At 36.4% G+C, this 21203-nt stretch overlaps 1 protein-coding gene across 7 annotated transcripts in view; it reads right to left on the bottom strand.

Moving 5' to 3' along the window:
* The window catches only part of NOX4 (NADPH oxidase 4), a 155451-nt gene that overhangs the window by 22108 nt on the left and 112140 nt on the right, over nucleotides 1–21203 (bottom strand). For all 7 annotated transcript variants that reach the window (XM_036923258.2, XM_036923251.2, XM_036923252.2 and 4 more), the window contains 2 exons: nucleotides 5191–5310; nucleotides 3066–3174 (listed from right to left, as the gene is read on the bottom strand). In XM_036923258.2, coding sequence (XP_036779153.1) covers nucleotides 3066–3174; nucleotides 5191–5310 — 229 coding nt within the window. The remainder of the gene's footprint in view (nucleotides 1–3065; nucleotides 3175–5190; nucleotides 5311–21203) is intronic.

The following is a 21203-nucleotide window of genomic DNA, read 5'->3' as shown; positions in this document are numbered from 1 at the left end:
AGAAATAATAGGATATGAGTTCTGGAAGGAATTTTACAGATCACTAGTAGGAATAATAGTAATCATTTATAAAATACCTTCACTATGATAGATACTTCAGATATATTAAAACTAAATCTCACATCAGGCCTTAAGGATTGTTATCCTCTACAGATTGAAAGCTTAAGCAAGGTTTATAGAGATTAAGTGATTTACCCATGGTCACAGAGCTAGTACCAGGTAGAGCTCCTGTTCCTTTGTGACAGGCTCTAAATGACTGACGGAGCCCTGGTCCCTCATTTTGATTCTCCCAGTGTGACCTACAGAGATGAAGTGACTTGAAGCAAGTCATGTGGTTCGTTACTGGCAGAGCTGGCATCAGATCACCCGACACCTGGCCTTGTACTCTTTCCTTAATCACCGGGTTGGACAATCTGGCCACCATTGTCCACCTAACGTACTACTTTTGTAATAATTTCATATAGTCTGACACCAAGACAAAGTGGTTAGGTCAGCTGGACAGCTATGTTCTAGGAATGAGACTGAAAGACTGTGTATTTTCATTTGGTTTTCAAAAATACTTTCACCTACCGTTGCAGAGACTATATGTAAAGTCACTATGTTTTACTGCTACTGGTCTCTGTCTAACACACACACATACACAAATGCACACACTCAGAACTTGGAGACAGCTGCCTACACAGAAAATAATAGAAGCCTTTTCTTTTTAATATCCTCAGAAACACAACTGAACAACCAGTGTTCGTCTTGTTGCTGTGAAAAATCAAAAAATCAAAACGAAATCATAATCATCCTCTGCTCCTCTAGAAATTGCAGTACGAAGAGCTTTGTACACATACTCCCAAGGTGATCAGCAGTCATTCAGTCTTCCTTAGATTCTTTCGGTGGCTTATCATGTCTTCCTTTTTTCTCTTACTGATTCAGCAGATCCCTGGTGGGTGCCAGGAAACTGTACTTTATTTTAAATTGTGGTAAAATATATATAACATAAAATTTACCATTTTAATAATTTTTACATAAATAGTTCAGTGACATTAAATACATTTACCTTGTTGTACAACCGTCACCACCATCCAACTCCAAAATTTTTCATCTTCTCAAACTGAAACTCTGTATCCATTAAACACTAACTTCCTGCTTACCCTCTCCCAGCCCCTGGCAACCACCATTCATTTCTGTCTCCATGAATTAGACTACTCTAGATCTCTCATATATAAGTAGAATCATAGAATATCTGTCCTTTGTGTCTTGTTTAATTCACTTAGCATATTTAATTCAATGTTCATCCACGTTGTAGCACATCTTGGAACTTTATTCTTTTTAAGGCTGAATAATATTCCATTATATGTATATACCACAATTTCTTTATCCATCCATTGACAGACATTTGGGTTGTTTCCATCTTTTGGCTATTAATAATGCTGCTGTGAACACTGGTGTACAAATATCTCTTCAAGTTCCTCCTTTCAATTATTTTTGGTATATCCTCAGAATCCATAGCTTTCTGTATAAAAATCAAAAGGCCTTGTGCAATCCACCTGTTCCCCCCACAAGCATATGTCCTACCTCTCTCCCTCTCCTATCATTTTCCCCTTGTTTACTCAGCTTTGCCCACACAGATCTCTTTCACCTTCCTCTAACCCACAAAGCATACAAACATCAGAGCCCTTGCCTGTGAAGTTGGGTCTCGCTGCCTTAACTTTCCCTCTAGATATCTGCCTAGTCTGTTCATTTACTTCACTCAAGTTTCTGCTCAAACACCATTTTGTTTGGTAAGCATTCTCAAATATACAATATAAATTAATATGCCCTCTATTGTTTACTATTGTTGCTTTACCCCACTGTCCTTTTCTTCTTTCTCCTATTCAAAATCAGACATCCTGTTTGTTTACTGGTTTGTTGTCTGTCTACCCACTTAGGATGTAAATCAGATGAGATCAGAAACTTGTTCCTATTTTGTTCTCTGATATAGCTCCAGGTCCTAGAACAGTTTCTGATTCATAGTGGGCAGTTAGTAAATATTTGATGAGTGGTAGGATGACTGACTGACTGACTGAATACCTACACAAAAAGGCATGTATGATACTCACCACAGTACTCTTTATAATAAAAAAGTAAACATCCATCATTAGGGAGTAGTGAAAAGAAATAGATATAGCCATACTACAAAATAATCTATGGCTATAAAAAGAATGAGGTAACTTCCTTTATATTTTAGTATCTACTAATACTAAAAATGTTCCTGAAATAGTAGTGAGTTTAAAGGGTAATTTACAAAACAGTACAAATATATGGTAGAATTTATAGAATACTCAGGAGTTACCTTTGGCTACTTAGATTGGATGGTGAAAGTAGTAAGGGAGATCCTTCTTTATGTGAATTATCTGAAAAATCTGCAGCAAAGATATATATGTGTATTACTTGTATATCTTGAAAATATACAGATAGATATAATAATAGACAAATAAAAGATTACATGTAGGATAGATGAAGAATGCCTGCTTTCATCCCTGTAAGAAATAAAACTTAGAATTTGGGAATTTGGGAATTCTGCATAATGTGCTAAAAGTCTGATGATGATACTTTTGGAATATTAAGATGATGGAGATAAGAGATAAGAGAGAGAGATAAGAGCCCTTAGAATATAGGATGGCGAGTGTAGCAATTGTCTGTTGCTGTTTCCCTCGGTCTTCCCTCACCATTCCCTATGCATACATTCGCATATATCACATGCATACAATTGCACTCATATGCATACATCACCAGCCATATGCATACATTTCTATGCTAAAATATTGTCAAAACATAGAAATTAGCATTTCTATATTAAATTATATAACATATTATGCATATTCATAGATATTAATATGTAAAAAGATGCACACCAAATTATTAACAGATGTTATCTCTGTTCTTTTAAATTTAAAGGATTTTTTCCTCCTTACTACCTATTTGCATATTTTTTCAGTTTATAGTAAGCATTAGTTATTTTTGTAAAGTGAAAGAAAATAACTACTTTTTAAATTTTTAAAAATTTGCAGAAATTAAAAGAAACCTAATTTTACCTTGTTATGCAACACACAGAGTAAGTCTGCAAACCAACGGAAGGACTGGATATCTCTGCACACCCAAATAAAATACAGTCTTCTAAGCTTATATGGTTTCCAGTCATCCCTTTAAAATTAAAATAACACGATGATGATTAGGATGGCGAAAAATTAAGAATCCCTGTATCTTTGAAAATTTGCTTTTCATTAGTAACCAACAGAAAAACCAGTCATTTACTTTCTTGCATCTGACATAGCACTTACTGTAACTCCCAAATGAATTTAAAATGAAATATACTGACTCAATGACATGCTATATTCCATGAATTTAAGTGTTTATGCTTGCCAATATTATATGTATATCACCTATTTCCAGCTAAAGGCAATACACTAAATTCCTGGATCAAAATGGTATCAGCCCTGCATCTCAGAAGAAAGCTCTGTATTTTCAGTGAATTCTGTCACTCAGCAGGGCTCCACTGGTCCTTGGTCTTGCTCTGGCTTCCGGACAAAATGAGCCAAAACCATTTCATAAAGTTGGTTGTTTATCCCCTTCTTAATAACTTTTAAAGAAAGAAATTTAACAACCACCCACAATCTGATGCATTCCAGTAACTTGTGATTCCAAGTCTGGATTCCTATTTATAACTATGAAGTAGATTTGAGGATAAGAAAATATTCTTCCCTTTTCTTAACTTAAGGTGTCCAAATAATTTGCAGTATGTTTTCAGAAACAAGTGATTTCTGGCTTAGACTATGGTTATTTTTCTAAGAACCTTCAAAAAATTCCATATTTATAGCAAGTACTTAAAACTGAAATAAAATAGCATTCAAGCACATCGCTTCAACTTATTGTCTCTCTTTTAGTACTCTATAATAAACAGATTTTAAAGCAAATTGTCTTCTTGGGAAGTGAATGTAACAGATTTGAAAATGATTTTCTGTTGTCATTTGACTTGTATTTTCATGACAATACCAACTAATTTTTGCTTATAATCCTAGAATCTAAATAACTGAAAAAAGTATCTGGTTAAACAACTTTACTTCTGAAATTTCTATTCTTCAGTCTGTCATAAATTTGCTGAGTAATAGACCAAGGGATGATGTGCTCATTTATCATCTCCTCAGAGAAGCTTTTCTTGATCATACTTCTACAATAAACCTGGCCCTTTACTTCTATATCCCATTAATCTCTCCTAATACCTTCTGAAATAATGCTATTCATGATTTCTCACTTGTTTATTTTTCTCCTACTCCATCTGGACGTAAAGTTTCAAGGGCAGGGACTCTGGTGTATTTGTTGCTCTATTACCAGCATGTGTAAGATGGATTGGCACATGTATGCTCAAAAATATTTGTTGACTGAATGGATGAGAAGTGCCACTTAGCATGGAAGAGGAATTAGAGAAATGAAAGCTGGTGGAATGGCTTTAATAAAAAAAAAAAAGGACAGAAGGATGCATAATTCTGATGCTGGTATATTTTTATAAGACAACATGCTGAAAGCCATACTCCACATATTGAGAATCACTGATTTATTCTTTCCCCTCATCTACCAATAAATGGAGTTCCCTGTAGAACAAGTGCAGTGGTTGCCCCCTCAGTCTACAAGACAAAGGTTTAGCTCTCCACGGTTTACCCGAGGTCAACCAGGGTCCAGAATCAGATATCCTCCTGACTTACTGTCAGAAAGTTAATATGTAGCTTCACGCTAAGGCACAAAGCCTACATCATTCACCTCACTTCAGCTCGTCACATAGGCTTTTTATCATCTCACATCACCACAAGAAGGGTGAACACAGTACAATAAGTTTTTTTGAGAGACTACATTCACATAACTTTTCTTAGAGTATATTGTTATACTTGTACCTTTTTGTTATAATTGTGATTATTCTCTTACTCTGCTTCATTTACAAATGACACTTTATCATATGTATGTATGTGTAGGAAGAACAGTATATATAGTGTTTGGTAGTATCTGCATTTTCAGGCATCCACTAGGAGGTCCTGGAACATATACCCTGCACATAAGCGGGGCTCCTATTGAGGAATTCTTTAAGGAATTCCTTCATATTAAAGGAGAGAGATCTGAAATATTGACAGTCCTCTATTTGGACAAATAAAACTGATCAAAAAGACATACAGCAGAGTGTTGAGTATTGATGCGAATGGAGTAACTCCGATGCCTCCAGCCACACACAGGCTGACTTCATAGTTCAGTGATTCCTCAAATGGACTTCCAAACGGACCATCAATGTACAGGCTGTGGAGAAGGCAGACGGAGGTGGGAAAAATGAAAATAAGTTAATTTTCTATAATATATAGTAAACATGCTGAATCTCAATTCTAGGCTTTGTGATGTCTCAGGCCTTATTTCATTGTTTCTCATAGCGATAAGCCTAAAGGAAAAAGAAAGGTTGTATATGAACTATCATCTGAACAGGTACATCAAAGCATGCTCTTTTTTGAGGGAAATATTAATTTAAAAGTATAGAGAAATGTATATTGGGCCATGACAGATAACTAGGGACAAGTTGAAGCTCTGATTATATTACCATATTTGACTGAATAAAATTACAAACTGCTTTACCATGTCAAAAGTTAATAACGGTTTTTTCAATGGCAAAGTCAGTAGCAGAAATATTTACAAAGCATTTACTATATGAAAAGAAAAGTAATAGGAGCAAAGAAAAGAAGCTAACACGTTCCTCCCCTTGCCCTAGTAAGGTTTATTAGCACAGGAACAGCTGCAGAACAATCTCAAAGGAATCTCTCATCACTCTACTTGTGATTATACATTCAGATGTGTGTGTGCCTTTGTGAAATTCTTGTTAACTACAACAAAACTCTTTAATTGTTCACTCAATCTTTGTCCTCCCATGCTTTCTTAATAGCAAAACTTAGTAACAAAGCCCAATCCAAACACCACATTTCCCCAAATCCCTTGCATCCATTCTGGCTATATGTGACTATGTTCTGGTTAACGTGGTGTAAACGGAAGTGCGATTGGAAAAACTGGAAGGCCCTTGAAGGAAGCTGTCTCAGTTGACAGTCGTCTCTTTATCCTTCCCCCTTTCCTTCCTCATTCCTGGTGCCTAAAATATTGACTTGATGGTCTAAATGCTTATCTTTGATGACTGTAAAACAATCATACCCTTTATGGACCACCAAGTTACAGATATCTTTATGTAAAATAGACACTTATGTATATAAGGCAATCTTGTTTTAATGCTTTTTCTATTACAAAGAAATTAATTCCCTAAAAAAATAGTAACTGGCCCCCAAAGTGAATTTATGGTGTCAACTTATGATGTACATGTCTTTTATGATAAGATCGCAATAATAGACCACCTAAAATGAGGCATCTGTAGACTTAACCAGGTATATGTTTGATAAATGTTGAATTCATGAGTGAATAGTCTTTTAACCTCTGAGCTCTGTGGCATGCAGTCTGGGTTAGATACTACTAGTCATTGCCAAAATCTGGTTTCCTTTCCTGCTGAGTACTCAGCAGAACATACTTCCTGGGCTTTTTGTGGTTATATTGAGTCATACGCCTAGTTCTGACCACTGGGCTGGGAGTGGAAACAATTTGTTACTTCTGGAATGAGGCAGGGAAAAGGTCTTTCTTTTCCATGGGAACTAAAAGACATTGGTATTTTTTAAAATATTAATTAGTATTATATTTAAAATACTATAATGTAAAACTACTTACCACACCTCAAGGAAGAATAACCAATGTTTAAATGCTGAAGGTAGTGTTCTAAACATAGCAGAAATTCAGAAAATACTAATAGATCACATCCTCACAATATGCTTAATTCTCATTACATCCATTTCATTCACAATTAATTGCTTATTCCCTAAACCAATATGCTCCATGTACTATTTCTGTGATACTAATCTGGGTAGAAAGATTAGAAGATGACACCGTCACTAGCCTACCAGAGTTTTTGCATTTTCATATGGAAACCACATTAAATGGATTGGAGGATGAAAGAATTACTACAATGCATTGATCATTTTAAAGATAAGACCTTCCTAAAAAAATAAGTGATGAAATTGGCAGATAATCTTAACATTTATTTTAAGAGTAGAATTTAGGATAGGATTCATTGTGCTTGTCTAAAGGTGTTTAGTTTTTCAAGCATGCTGCTTTTATAAAGATATGTGCACTGAACAAAAAAGGAACAACTTTAAAATTTAATGATTTTATATTTGAAATTTAATGATAATATATTGGATTCTTAATAGAAATCTCAAAACATCAGTGCTCAGAAATAATTTATGTGAATTGATTCTACCACTTCTCACCATGTAAGCAAATCTGGAACACAAACATTAAGAAAATTGGGATTAAAAAAAAGTCCTTCTAACTGCAAAAACAGGACAATTGCAAATCTCTACAACTATTTTAGAATCCACAAGGCCTAGTGCAATCTTCTCTTATTCATGCATTCAACAAATGCTTTTATGCACCTGCAATGTGCTGGACCCTGTTCAAAGTGTCAGTGATACAGAAGTGAACAAGTTAGAAAAACTCCCTGGTCTCATGTCTAGTGGGAGAGTGACTAGCCCATAAATTAACATACAAAAAGACCTATAATGCCATACAGTAATTTTTGCTTTTAAAAATTAGATAAAACTTAACAGTCGTTGAAGCTAAGTGATTATTACATAAAAGTTCATTATACTGATCTATTTTTGTATATGCTTGAAATTTTGCAGAGTTAAAGCACATAGTTGGAGAAGGTCTCTCTGTGCAAGTGCCATTTGAACAGGCACCCCAATGAAGTGAAGGATATACAAACATCTGGGAGAAGAATCTTTCCAGCAGGAGTAACAGAAAGTATAAATAAGCAGAGCATTTTTGGTTCAAGTATATATTCACACCAGTTAAACCCTCCTCATGAACTTCCAACTCAGTTTCCCCATTCAATCTCCTGATAATTGTGTTTTTTGAGTTTTTATTTGTCAAGACTATCCACTCTTTGGACTACTCCAGGCTGTTTCCTGTCCATTAACAAAAATATTGGCATCTATCCTATAAAAGGCACTTTTGGGGTGCTGGAGATCATGGCAATGAACGAGAGGCAAAACTCATTGTCCCTGTAGAGGGCTTCTCTCTGGGGTGATTATCTAACACATCCTTCATTATCATACCCTTGTTGAGTATCTTCTAAGGGCAAAGTCTTGGACATAGGAAAGTATGTCTCCTGTGAGCAGCAGTTCTGGTGCTGCCCCCTTGTTTACTCATGCCTGCTTCTTAAAGGAGAAACTGACACAAGGACAATTTATTTGACCAGCAAAGGATAAGAAAAGAGTCATGAAAAACACCTCCTTCCTACTTGTCAGCTTTCCAATGCATATGCCCCCAACACACCTTCCCGATGCCCTATACCACTGTTCTTTGGTGTTCCCGAATAACTGTGGGCAAAACAAGAATTCAGGGTTCTGGCCATTTACTAGGGTTGGCATTACTGGCAAGTTGCTTGTCCTTTCTAATTCTAGTATCTATCATTTCTAGAACAAATCAGATGTGATGACACAGAAAAAGCCTGCTAAGAATTGCAGAGAGCCACAACTATCAGAAATGCTTTTTGTTGATGGCACCAATGAGCGCACTGTCAGGCTGTCAGACAGCCAGCATGCGATGAGAAATGCAGATGGAAATGTGGTTTGAAGGACCTTAGGGAACCAGCTGCTTTTTCATTTGAAATGCTTTTTGCACAAGGTGAAACAAAATTTTGCTTTTTTGGGAGGAAGAATGAAAAGTGAAATTACCGGTAGTTGATTACATGACAACACCTGGGTTTTGGGTGAGAAGGAAAGAGGAACTACTAAGCCATTTTTTATACATTTAGCCTGATTTAATGGGCAAAATCTATGCCTTTAATTTATGAGCAGTGATTTTTCTCCCAAGGTCCCTATTTCTTGGTCATTAAAAGAATGCTGTATTAGTAGTATCATTAATATATGTGACAAGATTACAGAAACTAAAGGCAACTCTTCAAAGTCTTACAACACAGGGAGATGAGATCAACCTGATGTATTTTTAAACTTCAGTTGATGACTGATGTAAAGTTCCTTTTTAAAAGACTGTGGATACGTGAGAATTCTAAGAAAAGGAGGGATCCTCTTCCCTGACCCATTCAAAAACATGTAAACACTTTTTGAAATTTCAGTAAGTTTTTCCCTTGAAGGTAGAATCCATTAACATGTTCAAAATTGATTTTATTGTTTTAATGAGTAATATCAATGACCAGCTGGTAGACCGGTTACATCAGATCTTCTTATGTCAGTGGAGAAACCATTCAGCTACAAATTAATCCAACTATAGTAAAAAATAGAAACACAACCAACACTTCTTGAAATCTTGTTTCCCAATACTAGCTATCACTTCTCCCAAAACACATAGATACCCTAATAAATTAAAATAGAACTTATTTAGACAATAAAGACTTCTGATAATAGTCAGAATTTGTGAAATTATTTTAAGAAAAGTATGTTTACTACTTAAAAAAACAGATATTAATTATACCAGTATTTCTTAAAATGGATTTCAAAGAACAATAACATAGGGGAGAAAATATTTTGTGATCAAGTAAATTTGGGAAATGTGCTTTGCTTAAATACTTTTAATTCAAAACATCTTTAGGTCTTTAACATGCTATTGGTGCCTTATTAATTTCCAAGCAGGAGTACAATGCTTTGTAAGCATATTTCAATGTAAATTATCTTTCTCCACAAAAATATCTGTGAAGATTTTAAATAATAGAGAACAAGTTAGAAAATGGAGCCGTACAATCAAGAAGCATTCCTCTTTAACAGACTACTTCCCCTTTGAGGCTTCCCAAAGAATAACTGGCTACACTAGACACTGCAAAAATTACTGTCAAGAATAAAAAATGGTGGTGATGGGGGGAATTAATTTGCTTTTATTTTATTTAACATATAATAATGGAAGGTTTAATATGAGCAAGGCCCACCACTACCTGCTGCAGCAAAAAAAAAAAAAAAAAGATGAAAAAGTAAAAACTGAGAGAGTAATTGCAATGTCTCAGCTCAAAGAAGCATAAAGACAGAAGTGGCTAGGACAAAAACACATGCAAGTATTAAATAACGCACAACTGGAGACATGACCTGTGTGTTACATATCCACACTACATATACATGCACCTTTCACATATTATCTATCATGATCTTAACACTTTATGAGGGTAGGAACAGTATTATCATTCCCATTTAACAAATGAGGAGCCTGAGACGGCCCACAAGAGGTGCCATGATCAGTCTGAGGTTGCACACTTCTTGACAGAGGAGTGTGGTGGAGCTGAGAGTACAAGGGGAGGAGAGATAGACCAGGGTCCACTCCTCCATGAGAACCTGCTAGGTTGTGCATCTCAGCCACAGATCAAAACACAATTTTTGGTAAGTAAGATGTGCTTTTGTGATAGCCATTGGTTATACACAGTAATTATCTGGAATTCACCCTACTTGCACACAAGCAGTAGAGAAAGAGCCCCATTGTTACAAAGCTGCTTTCTCTGTGCATCCGTGTGCTCCACCATGCATGTGATAAAAGTGAAGAGAATGTATTCAGACACGTTGCTCATGATGGTATTTGCAATGATAGGAAAAGGAGACCATTATTCTCAGCAAAAGCTAGGTGAGGTCATGTGTTGGAATGGTTCAGTGGTGTTTAGGTTTTGCAAACATGCACTTACAATTTAAAAAAAAAACTTTATCATGGGGATTCCAGCAAGGGTGGGGTAGAAGGTGGGGGTAGCAGTGTTGTTACAATTCTGAAATTCTCTATTCCCAATTTGTCTGTGACCATAAACTCCTGTTTAATGATACATTCTGATAAATGCAAATTTCTTAGGAACTAAAATTTCACATTATAAAGGAATGGAATTGACTCAATAGAAGAATAAACAAAGAATATGTGCTAGCTTAGGAAAGAAAGATCTTGGGGTTACTAGCTGTATGCAGTGGAAGACTAGGTGAGAGGACAGCAATATAAAGGTAGCAATAAATATGTTTCTTAATGGTCATTAGGTGGAAAATAACAAGGAATAATTTTATGGCGTTCAAAAGATTACAAAACACATCTATATAAATTTCTGATTTGATCTCAGACCAATCCCATGTCATCAAAATATGACAAAAATGAACATTCTTCACATATTCTATCTGGGTTAATACCAAATGAGATTTTACTTTTAATGAAGTTTCTGAATATAACTAGCCTTTGGGTCGTGAGGTCTGTATACAGAAGAGTTATCTTTGAACTAAACTAGGGAATCCACGGATTACTTTTATAACCAAAATAAATGTATGGGCCTCATCTTTTTGATTATGGAAAGATAGCACAATGTAAGACCACCAACCTTTTCCTTACCTATCCTGATAACAATAGAGCTTGTGATTGGCACAGTGTTACATGCTTTAGATGAATTTTTTATAACAATTATATGAGTTAGATGGCATTCCACTTTATTGATTAGGAAGCTGAGGTTCTGAAAATTTAAATATTTGTTCAAGGTCACACATTACTAAGGGGCATATGTCTACCATCAAAATGAACTCTGTTTCTGTTCATAAATCAAACCAAAACTTGTCTTCCTAAAGCAGGAATTTATTTTAATCATTTCAAACTGAGAACTATTCTATTAAATGTTTTATAAATGATTAGTAACTCTTTATGCCTAGAAATATTTCTACCTTAACATTTATTTTACCTGACACTCTTTTGCTTTGGTTAGAATTCTTCTGCCATATTCCTCATCTTCTTTAATTTTCAGCCTTTCTAAATCTTTATGTTTCAAGTGAATCTCTTGAAAACAGCTTATTGGATAGCCCGAGACGGGTAAGATTCCTCAAGGGAGGAACAACCTAAGACAGGCACAGTCGCAGGGGGGCCATCAGGTGAGAAATTGGGGATCAACAGAGGTGAGGCTTAGAACCTCACCCCCCCCCGTTCTGAGAGAAATCTTCTGCATTCGTGGATGTTTTATTGCCCTTGTCTAGCTTGGATTAACACATAGTCTACAGGCACACACCTGATCATCTACATTTGCTCTCTTACAACACTAAACTATGTTTTCTACCTTTATCTTGTATCTACCTACCACTTCAGCATTTTATTAAAAATAATAATAAAGAGAGAAATGTGGTATCCACATATAAATCAAGTATAAAAATCAAATGAGTATTCATATTTGAACTGACTGTTTATAGTTCATAATGCATGAGCAAAACCAAAAGTTTCTGTGATGACTGCCCTTGGACTGTTCACCATGTAACTTATTCACTATGTAAGAATTTGTTCTCTATGTAAGAACTTGTTCATTATGCTTCAGAAGATTGGAGACTGACGAAAATTAGGCTTGGGGTGGATTAATGATTGTGCATTGAGCATTGACTCCCCTATACAGAATTTTATTGTTGTTAACAACCATTTGATCAATAAATATGAGAGATGCCCTCACAGAAAAAAAAAAAAAAGTACACACTTGCAATTGTAAAATAAATAAGTAACCGGGATGTAATGTATAGCATAAGGAATATAGTCAAAATATTGTAACAACTTGGTATGGTGATAGCTGGTACCTAGAATTATCATGTATATAAATGTTGAATCACTGTGTTGTACACCTGAAACTAATGTAATACTGTGTGTCAACTACCCTTCAATAAAAAATAATTATCTAAAAAAAAAAAAAAAAGAAAACAGCTTATTGTTCTCTTTTATCCTTAGTTCTGGCCTGAGAGCCCTTTCCTTTGAATTGGAGAATTGAGTTCAGTTATGTTGAATTACTTACCCCAACATTATCTCATCCTGCTTGTCTGTTCCACTTTTCCCTGTTTCTTCCCCTCTCATTTCTTTTCTTGACCACCTTTATAATAAAGTGTTGGCCTCGGTCTTTAGTTTTCTGTAAGTAAATTAGGACTCCTCCCATGGTGAATTTATTTTTATGAAGTTGTTTGGGATTGATTGGTATTCTTGAATTTAAGCTATTATTTCTTCAAATATTACATCTCTGACACACTCTTTTTTTCCTTCCTTTTGAAATGCTTATGTAAAAGAATGGGGAGCCTTCTCCTTCCAACCACCATATCTCTTCAACTTTCTTTCGTATTTTCCGTATCTTTGTGTCTCAGAGCTGCATTCTAGATGATGATTTCAGCTCTGGTTGACAATTCATTCATTCTCTCCATGGCTGCGTTTATCTCCTATGTTTATGATAGGGTACCTTTCATTTCTAGAAGCTCTATTGGTCCTTTTTCAAAAATGCCCTGAGAAATTTGATTGCCCCTTGTCTCTTAATCATTATTTTAATACTCTTATTTCTTTAGACATATTAAGCATTTGTTTTATACTTTTTGAGTATATGATTTCTACTAACATGTGCTCACAGTGTTTTGTTTCCTCATTTATTAAAAATATGAGCTCAAATTCCTCACTGAAATATGGGCCTTAGATATAGGAATCCTTTGAGGATTAAAATGTGTCCCTCAAAAGAGGATTTTCATTTTCTTCTTCCATGCAAAAGGAAGATTCCTCGAGTCTGGAATAACTTAAATTTTGGTCTCTGGGTTTACTGGGCTGCATACACATTATGAATTAACTGTTCCAACCCAAGTGAGATGGGGCTTGTGGTTACGAAATAGCTGAGGAAATTTTTTAAAGTTCCCCTCAGGGCCAAGGAAAAAATAAGCCAATTATCCCTACTATCTCCTGCAGAGCAGGCATTTCTACTTTATCCCCTGAGGATGTTGCATTTGAGGAGTCTAGGGGCCTCTGATCTGCTCCCCAACCTCAGAGTCCAGGCCTTATCTCTTGTCCACCCAACACATGGCCCATTAAACCAGCTCTAAACTTTTGGGGATAAATAGATAAATTGTTAAGAGCAGATGTGAGCTTGAGTACTTTGCTTACTCATCTAGATAGGAAATTTCTTATGGTTTATGACCCGAAGGAATTTCCTTCATGTTCTGTCATCTCAAACATGCATGAAAGATTATTAATATGTGTGTGTGTCTAAGGCAACATTTTTATATTTTCTGTACCAGCAAGATTATTACTATCTAGTATGCTACATTATCTAGTATGCTATATTATGTTTCTTTTTCACTCTTAAACACACATACACACACACACACACATACCATGTAGATGGATCTCCACCACTGGACTTAGTTCCCATAGAAAATTAAAGAAAATTTTCTTTTTGGCTTTTTTATTTTATTTTTGTGTGTGTATTGGCGAATATAGGTTAGATCTGCTAATATGTGACTTAAACTTTTATTAATATGCAAAAAAAGGCACAAGTGATATAAAAGAAAAGCTACACAACTGCCCAAACTGTTTAAGCACTAGGTAATTAGTTAACTGGAAACATGTATTATAAACTGACCAACCTCTAGTGAATTTTCAAGTGTAACATCCAGCCAAATTTCACACCCTACTCCAACATATATTTAAACACAGCTGCAACCCTTGCTAAAATAAAATGACCTCTGAAAGCTTTAGAGGGGATATAGTCAGTTGAAATAAACAGTCTTTAAGACTGAGTTTGGATCTTTAGACTTCCACACTACCATCAGCCTTCTGAACAAAATGTGTGCTGTAAATTGTATTTAATTTTAACTATTGTTTATGTAGATGGTAATAAATCCTTTTATTTTCTCAACTTATTATATGCCCTTAGGCCCAAATATTTTACAATTTTTTTTTTATTGAGACATTCCATCCTTTTCGTATCCTTCCTTCCTTTTCTACATAGATACTTCCTGCTGAAAGCAACGTATACAGCAGGTCTTGAACTACTGGCAAATCTAAGCTTATATGAACTTTTAAACATCAATATCTTTGCAGTATATTTTGTTTTTGCCATTTCTTTTCCATTAGTCTAGAGCGTTCAATTCAGTTACAAAATAGACCATGGCTTCTATCATTATTATGCATCTTGTTGTCATCACAATAAAGAAAACACATACACACATGTACAAAAAAAAAGGTGGTAGAGGGAAAAATGGAAAAAGTGGGACAAATAAACAGTACAAGATAATGCGTAGAATATAACTCAGTGTAAATGAACTAACAACTTCAATTCAAAGGAAGACTGTCAGACTAGAATAAGAAAGTAAAATGAGTAACAGTTCTTTTCAAAAGATTCATGTAAAACATAAGGGTACAAAACAGCTGAAAGTTAAAAAGATAAAGACATAGGAGGGAAATTCTAACAAAAGCAAGATAATTGTAGTTACATGGATTTCAGAAAAAGAACACTGTAAGAAAAAAAACATAACTACAGACATACGGTGAATAATTATTGATACTTTAGCTGGGTATGTTTGCAGATTTTTGCTGAGCACCTCTCTCTTCCCTGGTGACAGATGTAGTCACATTTGACCTTGAAGGGAATGAAGTCCCATTTGACCTTGAAGGGAATGAAAAGCCCTTCAGTAGGCTTTGATTAGTATGATGAGGTACATTCCTACTCAAAGTGTGGTTTTTGAACTAATATCATCACTTTACCTGAGAACTTGTTAAGAAGACAGAATCTTAAGCCCATCTTCAGACTTAATGAATCAGAATCTGTGTAAAATCTCTGGGTGATTCCTAAGTACATTCAGGTTTGAGAAGCACTGTTTCAGTGCATCTTTTGAGAGAACTTCACAACTGTTAATAATAAAGTGGGATTTTCCCTCTATTTTTCTCTTGTATTCTGTGAATATTATCTTCTTTGAAACTTTATAGAAAGTGGTGACTCAGTAATTTCAAGATCTGGAGGATAATGTCAGCTACCTGAGTACCAAGATTCCCCCCAAATTGTATGCTCAAGAAGGAACACAAATGAAAGCATACATAATCCAGGACCTCAGCATTATTAGGAGACACAGAATACCTGTTATAGAAAAATAATCACCAACAGAAAAAAAGTGGTTGAAATGAAAGATGGGCAAGTAATGTCCAAAATACATGGAACTATAATATCTGAAGACAAAACAAAGCCAAACCAATGACACAGAACTATATATGAAAAGGTAGTCCAGGAAAGTAGGAATTCAGTAATACCATCAACATCTCAACCTATACAGTTATACAGCCTTTGGGAATTAAATGTGACATTACTATATTTTGTGAGTATATAGATTTTAATGTTCTGCCTTACCTTCCCTTGCCATCATTTTTCTCTTCCCTAGGTAATTCTGGAATAACAGAACCCCAAAATGTTGGATTTCCGTTGCAACAAAATTTACCAACTGCAGCGTTTTTCAGACAGGGTGAAATCATCACTCTATCAGCTGTAAGTTTCTGTCGTTCTAGTGTCTGGGCTTACTAACCAATTGATTAGCGGCTCTTAATAAACAAGAGGAAAGTTGTATAATTAGTAAGTAAAACTCACAGGAGAAATGGATGTAACAAAATACTACACATGAAAGTGCTTTGAAAACAATATGATTAAAACACTGTCAGAATAAAACATAGGTTTACAAGCACCGCTAGCCCGACTGTCTAGGAATCACCAGATTTTCCCTTTGGGTTTTACCACTAACTCAAACCAGGAAAACTAGGATTCTGTGTTAAAATAGTTTAGCCTCGTTGTTGTCTCCAGTTGTTGACACATAAAAGGCACTAAACAAATATTTGGTGAAAGTATTACCGAAAGAATAAAATCTGCTCAAAATGCTTAAACTTTTTAAAGATTTACTCTTGTTGAGACCTCATTCACTATATTTTGTGAGTATATAGATCTTAATGTTCTGCTTTACCTTCCCTTGCCATCATTTTTCTCTTCCCTAGGTAATTCTGGAATAACAGAACCCCAAAATGTTGGATTTCAGTTGTGACAAAATTTACCAACTGCAGCGTTTTTCAGACAGGGTGAAATCATCAGGGTAAGAATGCTCAGGGGAGGGTAAAATGTTCTGTTCTCACAACTTTCACAGCAATTACTTTCACTGCAGAAATGTTAACGGTAAAAATTAGCCTTTTTAAATTCCAAGTAACAGGAAAAAGATAACCTAAAAGAGTTACTAAAGAAAATGTAAGGGAGATGGGTAAAACTGTTTTTAGTCTATAGTAATATATTAAATTAGATTGTAAGCTCTCAACTCCAGTTAAGTCATGGCTTCACCGGCTAGTAGATGTATGAGCTCTACTAGGAAGTTGCCCATTGCTTTGTACGTCAATTGTAGCCTTTGAAAATAGAAAGTGATGTAAGTAATATATATCTCACTGGTTATTGTAAGGATTAAATTAGACAGTTCAGGCAAGGCAAAGACCATGGGTTGTTGACCCTTTATCCATTTTTCTTCATTCCCAATTTAGGGGTGGTGCTATAGTAATAACACCACTTAAGAAAAAAAGGGGGCTACATTTCCTATGTTCTTACCGATGGTGGTGCCCATAAGACCTATTTAGATTAATTAGAAGTAAGAAGTTCTGGGCTGAAATTCTGAGAAGTGCCTTGACATGAAGGTCAGCCCAGCCTGCAGGTAACTTGTACAGCCTTTGCTCTTCTTCCTTCTTCCTGGAATGAGGATATAATGGCTGAAGCTGGAGGAATCATCTTGTAGTCGTGAGGGGGCAAGGGGAAGGAGGGCGCATACACTTCTGATGTAATGTACAGACACCAGCCACTGCTCATCGTGGTGCTTTTTGTCACATGAGAAAAATGAGCCCCTGTCATTTTTAGCTACACTGCTGTTTTATGTAGCTGAATGCTACTACACTTGGTAAGTTTTTAACAGAGTACCTGGACAGAGTAAATATTTGATAAATGCTAGATATCATTATTAATAATAAAGGTTGCAATTTGCATCCATTTAATGCTGATGTAAATGTACATTTTTGGAATATTTGTCTTCTTATCTGTAACTGGCCAGCTTTCACATTAAAAAGTTCTTGCTTAAAAAAAAAAAAGACTAAAATCTATCTGAGACCCCCTACCTCCAGAACCCAAAATGAGGTATGTAATAATAGATACTCTCACTGAACATTTAATTTATTCAGAGCCTACATTCAATGTTCTATATGCATCTTCACTTCACATCCACACAATACCTCTCACATGAAGGTATAATCTCCTTTACACTGGAGTGGGAACCAAAACTCAAAAGTGTTAGGTAATTTTCTCAAGGCCACACTTCTATTAAGGGGAAAGACTGCTATTAAATTCCTTGTGGGTCTGACTCCAAAGCTCATTTCCTTAATGATCACCTATCAATCACTACAGACAATTATAAATTACTTTGGTTAGGGATAAAACATAGAGGAAAAAATAAATCTGAAAAGGGCATATTGTGCCCAGAAACTCCTGGAAAATCCTGTTGGAAGGCTGGAAGGATTTGGGGCCATCTTTCACGTAACAATTCTTTCTTTTTCTGGGACAAAGATGAATGTGATTAACTGTTTTCCAGGGAGAAGATGATATTGAGTTTTAGATTATGCCATTCCCAGGAGATAATCATATCAGTAAAAACAAGTGAGAGGGAGAATTTGTGTTTCTAACAATATCCCATGAGATACTGGCGTTGCTGGTAGAGCAGGTTAAGAGGACAGGGGCAAACTGGTGCTGGGCGTGACTAAATAAGGTGAGCAGGGTAGGCACTTAACACTTGCGTGAAGACTTGTTGGGAGGTGGTTGGTACTGGCCCACATTATTTGGACTTTAGGAACGACTCATTGAAAGGAACTCCCCCAGCAGAGGGCTAAGAAATCTCTGTAATTAATGTGTGATTATGACCTAATACAATCTCATGCATAAATAAAATCAGCATAGTTTGAAAACCCACTTTGATTGATTAGTGTCTTAGAGTTCTGAATCATTCAATCAAGGCCTCACAAACAGAAGCCATTAATTAATTTAGGGTCTGCAAAGACAGCAACTCTTTGGCAAGGAATTCTCATAAAAAAGGCATGTTACCAAAATCATACTACCATAACCATTATGAATTGAACAATTTAATATAAGACTGGCTTCTAACGGCTGTTTTAATATTCACTTAAATTATAGAATTCATCAACTGTTTCTGAGATCATGGTTTAACTCTGAAAACAACTTACTCTTCTAGAGCTGAGGAGCTAGATCATACAAAAAGTATGCAGTTTCAAACTAAGGATGTTATAATGGGATTTTACGATTTTTCAACAAAGGAAGAACTTCGGGCCACTTTCTCTCTCAGTTGATAAACAATCTATGAGTCAAAACAAGCAAACCAAAAAGCAAAATCAACTGGTATCTGAGAAGCTGCATGAGAGCTAAGAACGCAGGATGGGGCAGAACAAGGAAGGTGAATTTCTCTCTAAGGTGCAGGATGGAGAATCATGCCTGCCTGTCTCCTGGTAAGTTCTTCCTGCCTCAGCTTGTTCGAGATTTTATCTGCCTGCCCTCCTGGCTGTAGGCTCATCTTGGCCCTCTCCTTGAACGAGCTCTTCTCTGAGCCAGAAGGAGTTATTCCCTCACCCTGCACTGAGCCATCCTTACTGATGGCTCATTCGCCTTGCGAACAGTTTCTTGACTCATTCTATGTCTGAGCCGGACTTGTCACAATTTCAGTGCGTCAGTTTTTAAGATTTTTTTTTTTTTTTTTGGTGGTCTGCCTTGCTTTTGTAGTGCTGACGGCAGAGTTTTTACTTGTGAATCCCAGGCCGGGACTGGGATGCACTACTTACTAACAGACTGACTGACGTCTAACATCTGGCTTCTCTAGGTTTGCAAGTATCAAAATAACTGGGAATCCTCCTTACTGCATTCCACATTCTAGTCAGAATATCAACGTTTTTAGATCTCTTGCTAATCAGGTATTAGAATATCACCTACTATGTAAAAGAACACGTAAGGGATGAGAAGATAAGACAGTAATCCTTTAATGAAGCACAGTACCAAAACATTGTGAAGAATGTTATGAATAGGTGTGACTGTGGAAACAGCTGTCCCCACTCATAAGCGGGCACACTACAGAAAGGGCTCCTTCCCGATCTGTCGCTCTCCAAACAGATCCCATTACCCAGAGTCACCTTTGTCAGGTAGAATGGGTCCTTTCAGGCAGGATCTAGACTCAGGGAAGATGCCTTGAACCTTCGGCCCTGCCCTGAGGTAAGACAGAGCTCTGAGAAAGGGTGGAGCAGAGCTGAGAATGAGGATGGCAATGACAATCCACGTTTGCAAAAGGCCACATTTACACCGTTTTATTTAATGATCCTGAAGCCTTACAAGATAGAATTATGCCAGACACTGTGCATTTGTCAGAGTAACATTAAAGGGAAGGCACTTGTGAAATAAGAAATATGTATATTGGCCTCTGCTCCTGGTTCCTAACACAGAGCTCCTGAAACCTCTGTACACAGAGGTGCTAGGAGAATCTTTTGTTCTATTGTTCAGTCTTTGACCCTGATTGCTGACTCAGAGCTCCTAAGACCTTTGCAGTTTCCTGAGTGAGAGGAGCATCTGACAGAGTTCTTAAATCTCTTGGAATTTCTCGGTTGATGAGGACATGTTCTGTCCTAATGAGGCAACTCTTGGGGGGCTCCTGGTTGGGGGCTGGTCACCAGTGAGACCAGGCCATGATAGAAGCATGGAGTTCTCGGCTCTACCACTGGAAAGGGGAGAGGAGCTGGAAATGAACTTAATAATCAATCATGCCTCCATGATGAAGCCTCAATAAAAACCCTAATAGTATGGGGTCACAGAGCATCCAGGCTAGTGACCACACTTACATGCTGGGGTAGAGGTGGGGGTGACATACTCCAGCTCCATGGGGACAGAATCTCCTGCATTCAGGACCCTTCCATGTATCTCTTCATCTGGCTGTTTATCTGTACCCTTTACCTTATCCTTTATTACATATTTAAAAAAAAACCTGTAAGTGCTTCCCTGAGTTCAGGGAGGGGCTTGTGGGAACTTTTGATGTGCAGCCAATTTGGACAGAAATTGTTGGTAACCTGGGGACCTTCTACTTGTGACTGGCATCTGAAGTGTGGGTGGGCAGTCTTTTGGGACTAAGCCCTTAACCTGTGGAGTCTGCACTAACTCTGATTAGTGTCAGAATTAAACTGAATTGCAGGACACCAGCTGGTCTCAAAGAATTGATTGGTGTGAAAACCCCACCCACACCCCACTCACATCTGGTATCAGACTT

This window comes from Manis pentadactyla, chromosome 9, assembly GCF_030020395.1.
Source record: "Manis pentadactyla isolate mManPen7 chromosome 9, mManPen7.hap1, whole genome shotgun sequence".
Taxonomy (NCBI): Eukaryota; Metazoa; Chordata; class Mammalia; order Pholidota; family Manidae; genus Manis; species Manis pentadactyla.
The sequence above is the reverse complement of the archived record's forward strand: the minus strand, read 5'-3'. Positions and strand labels throughout refer to the sequence as shown.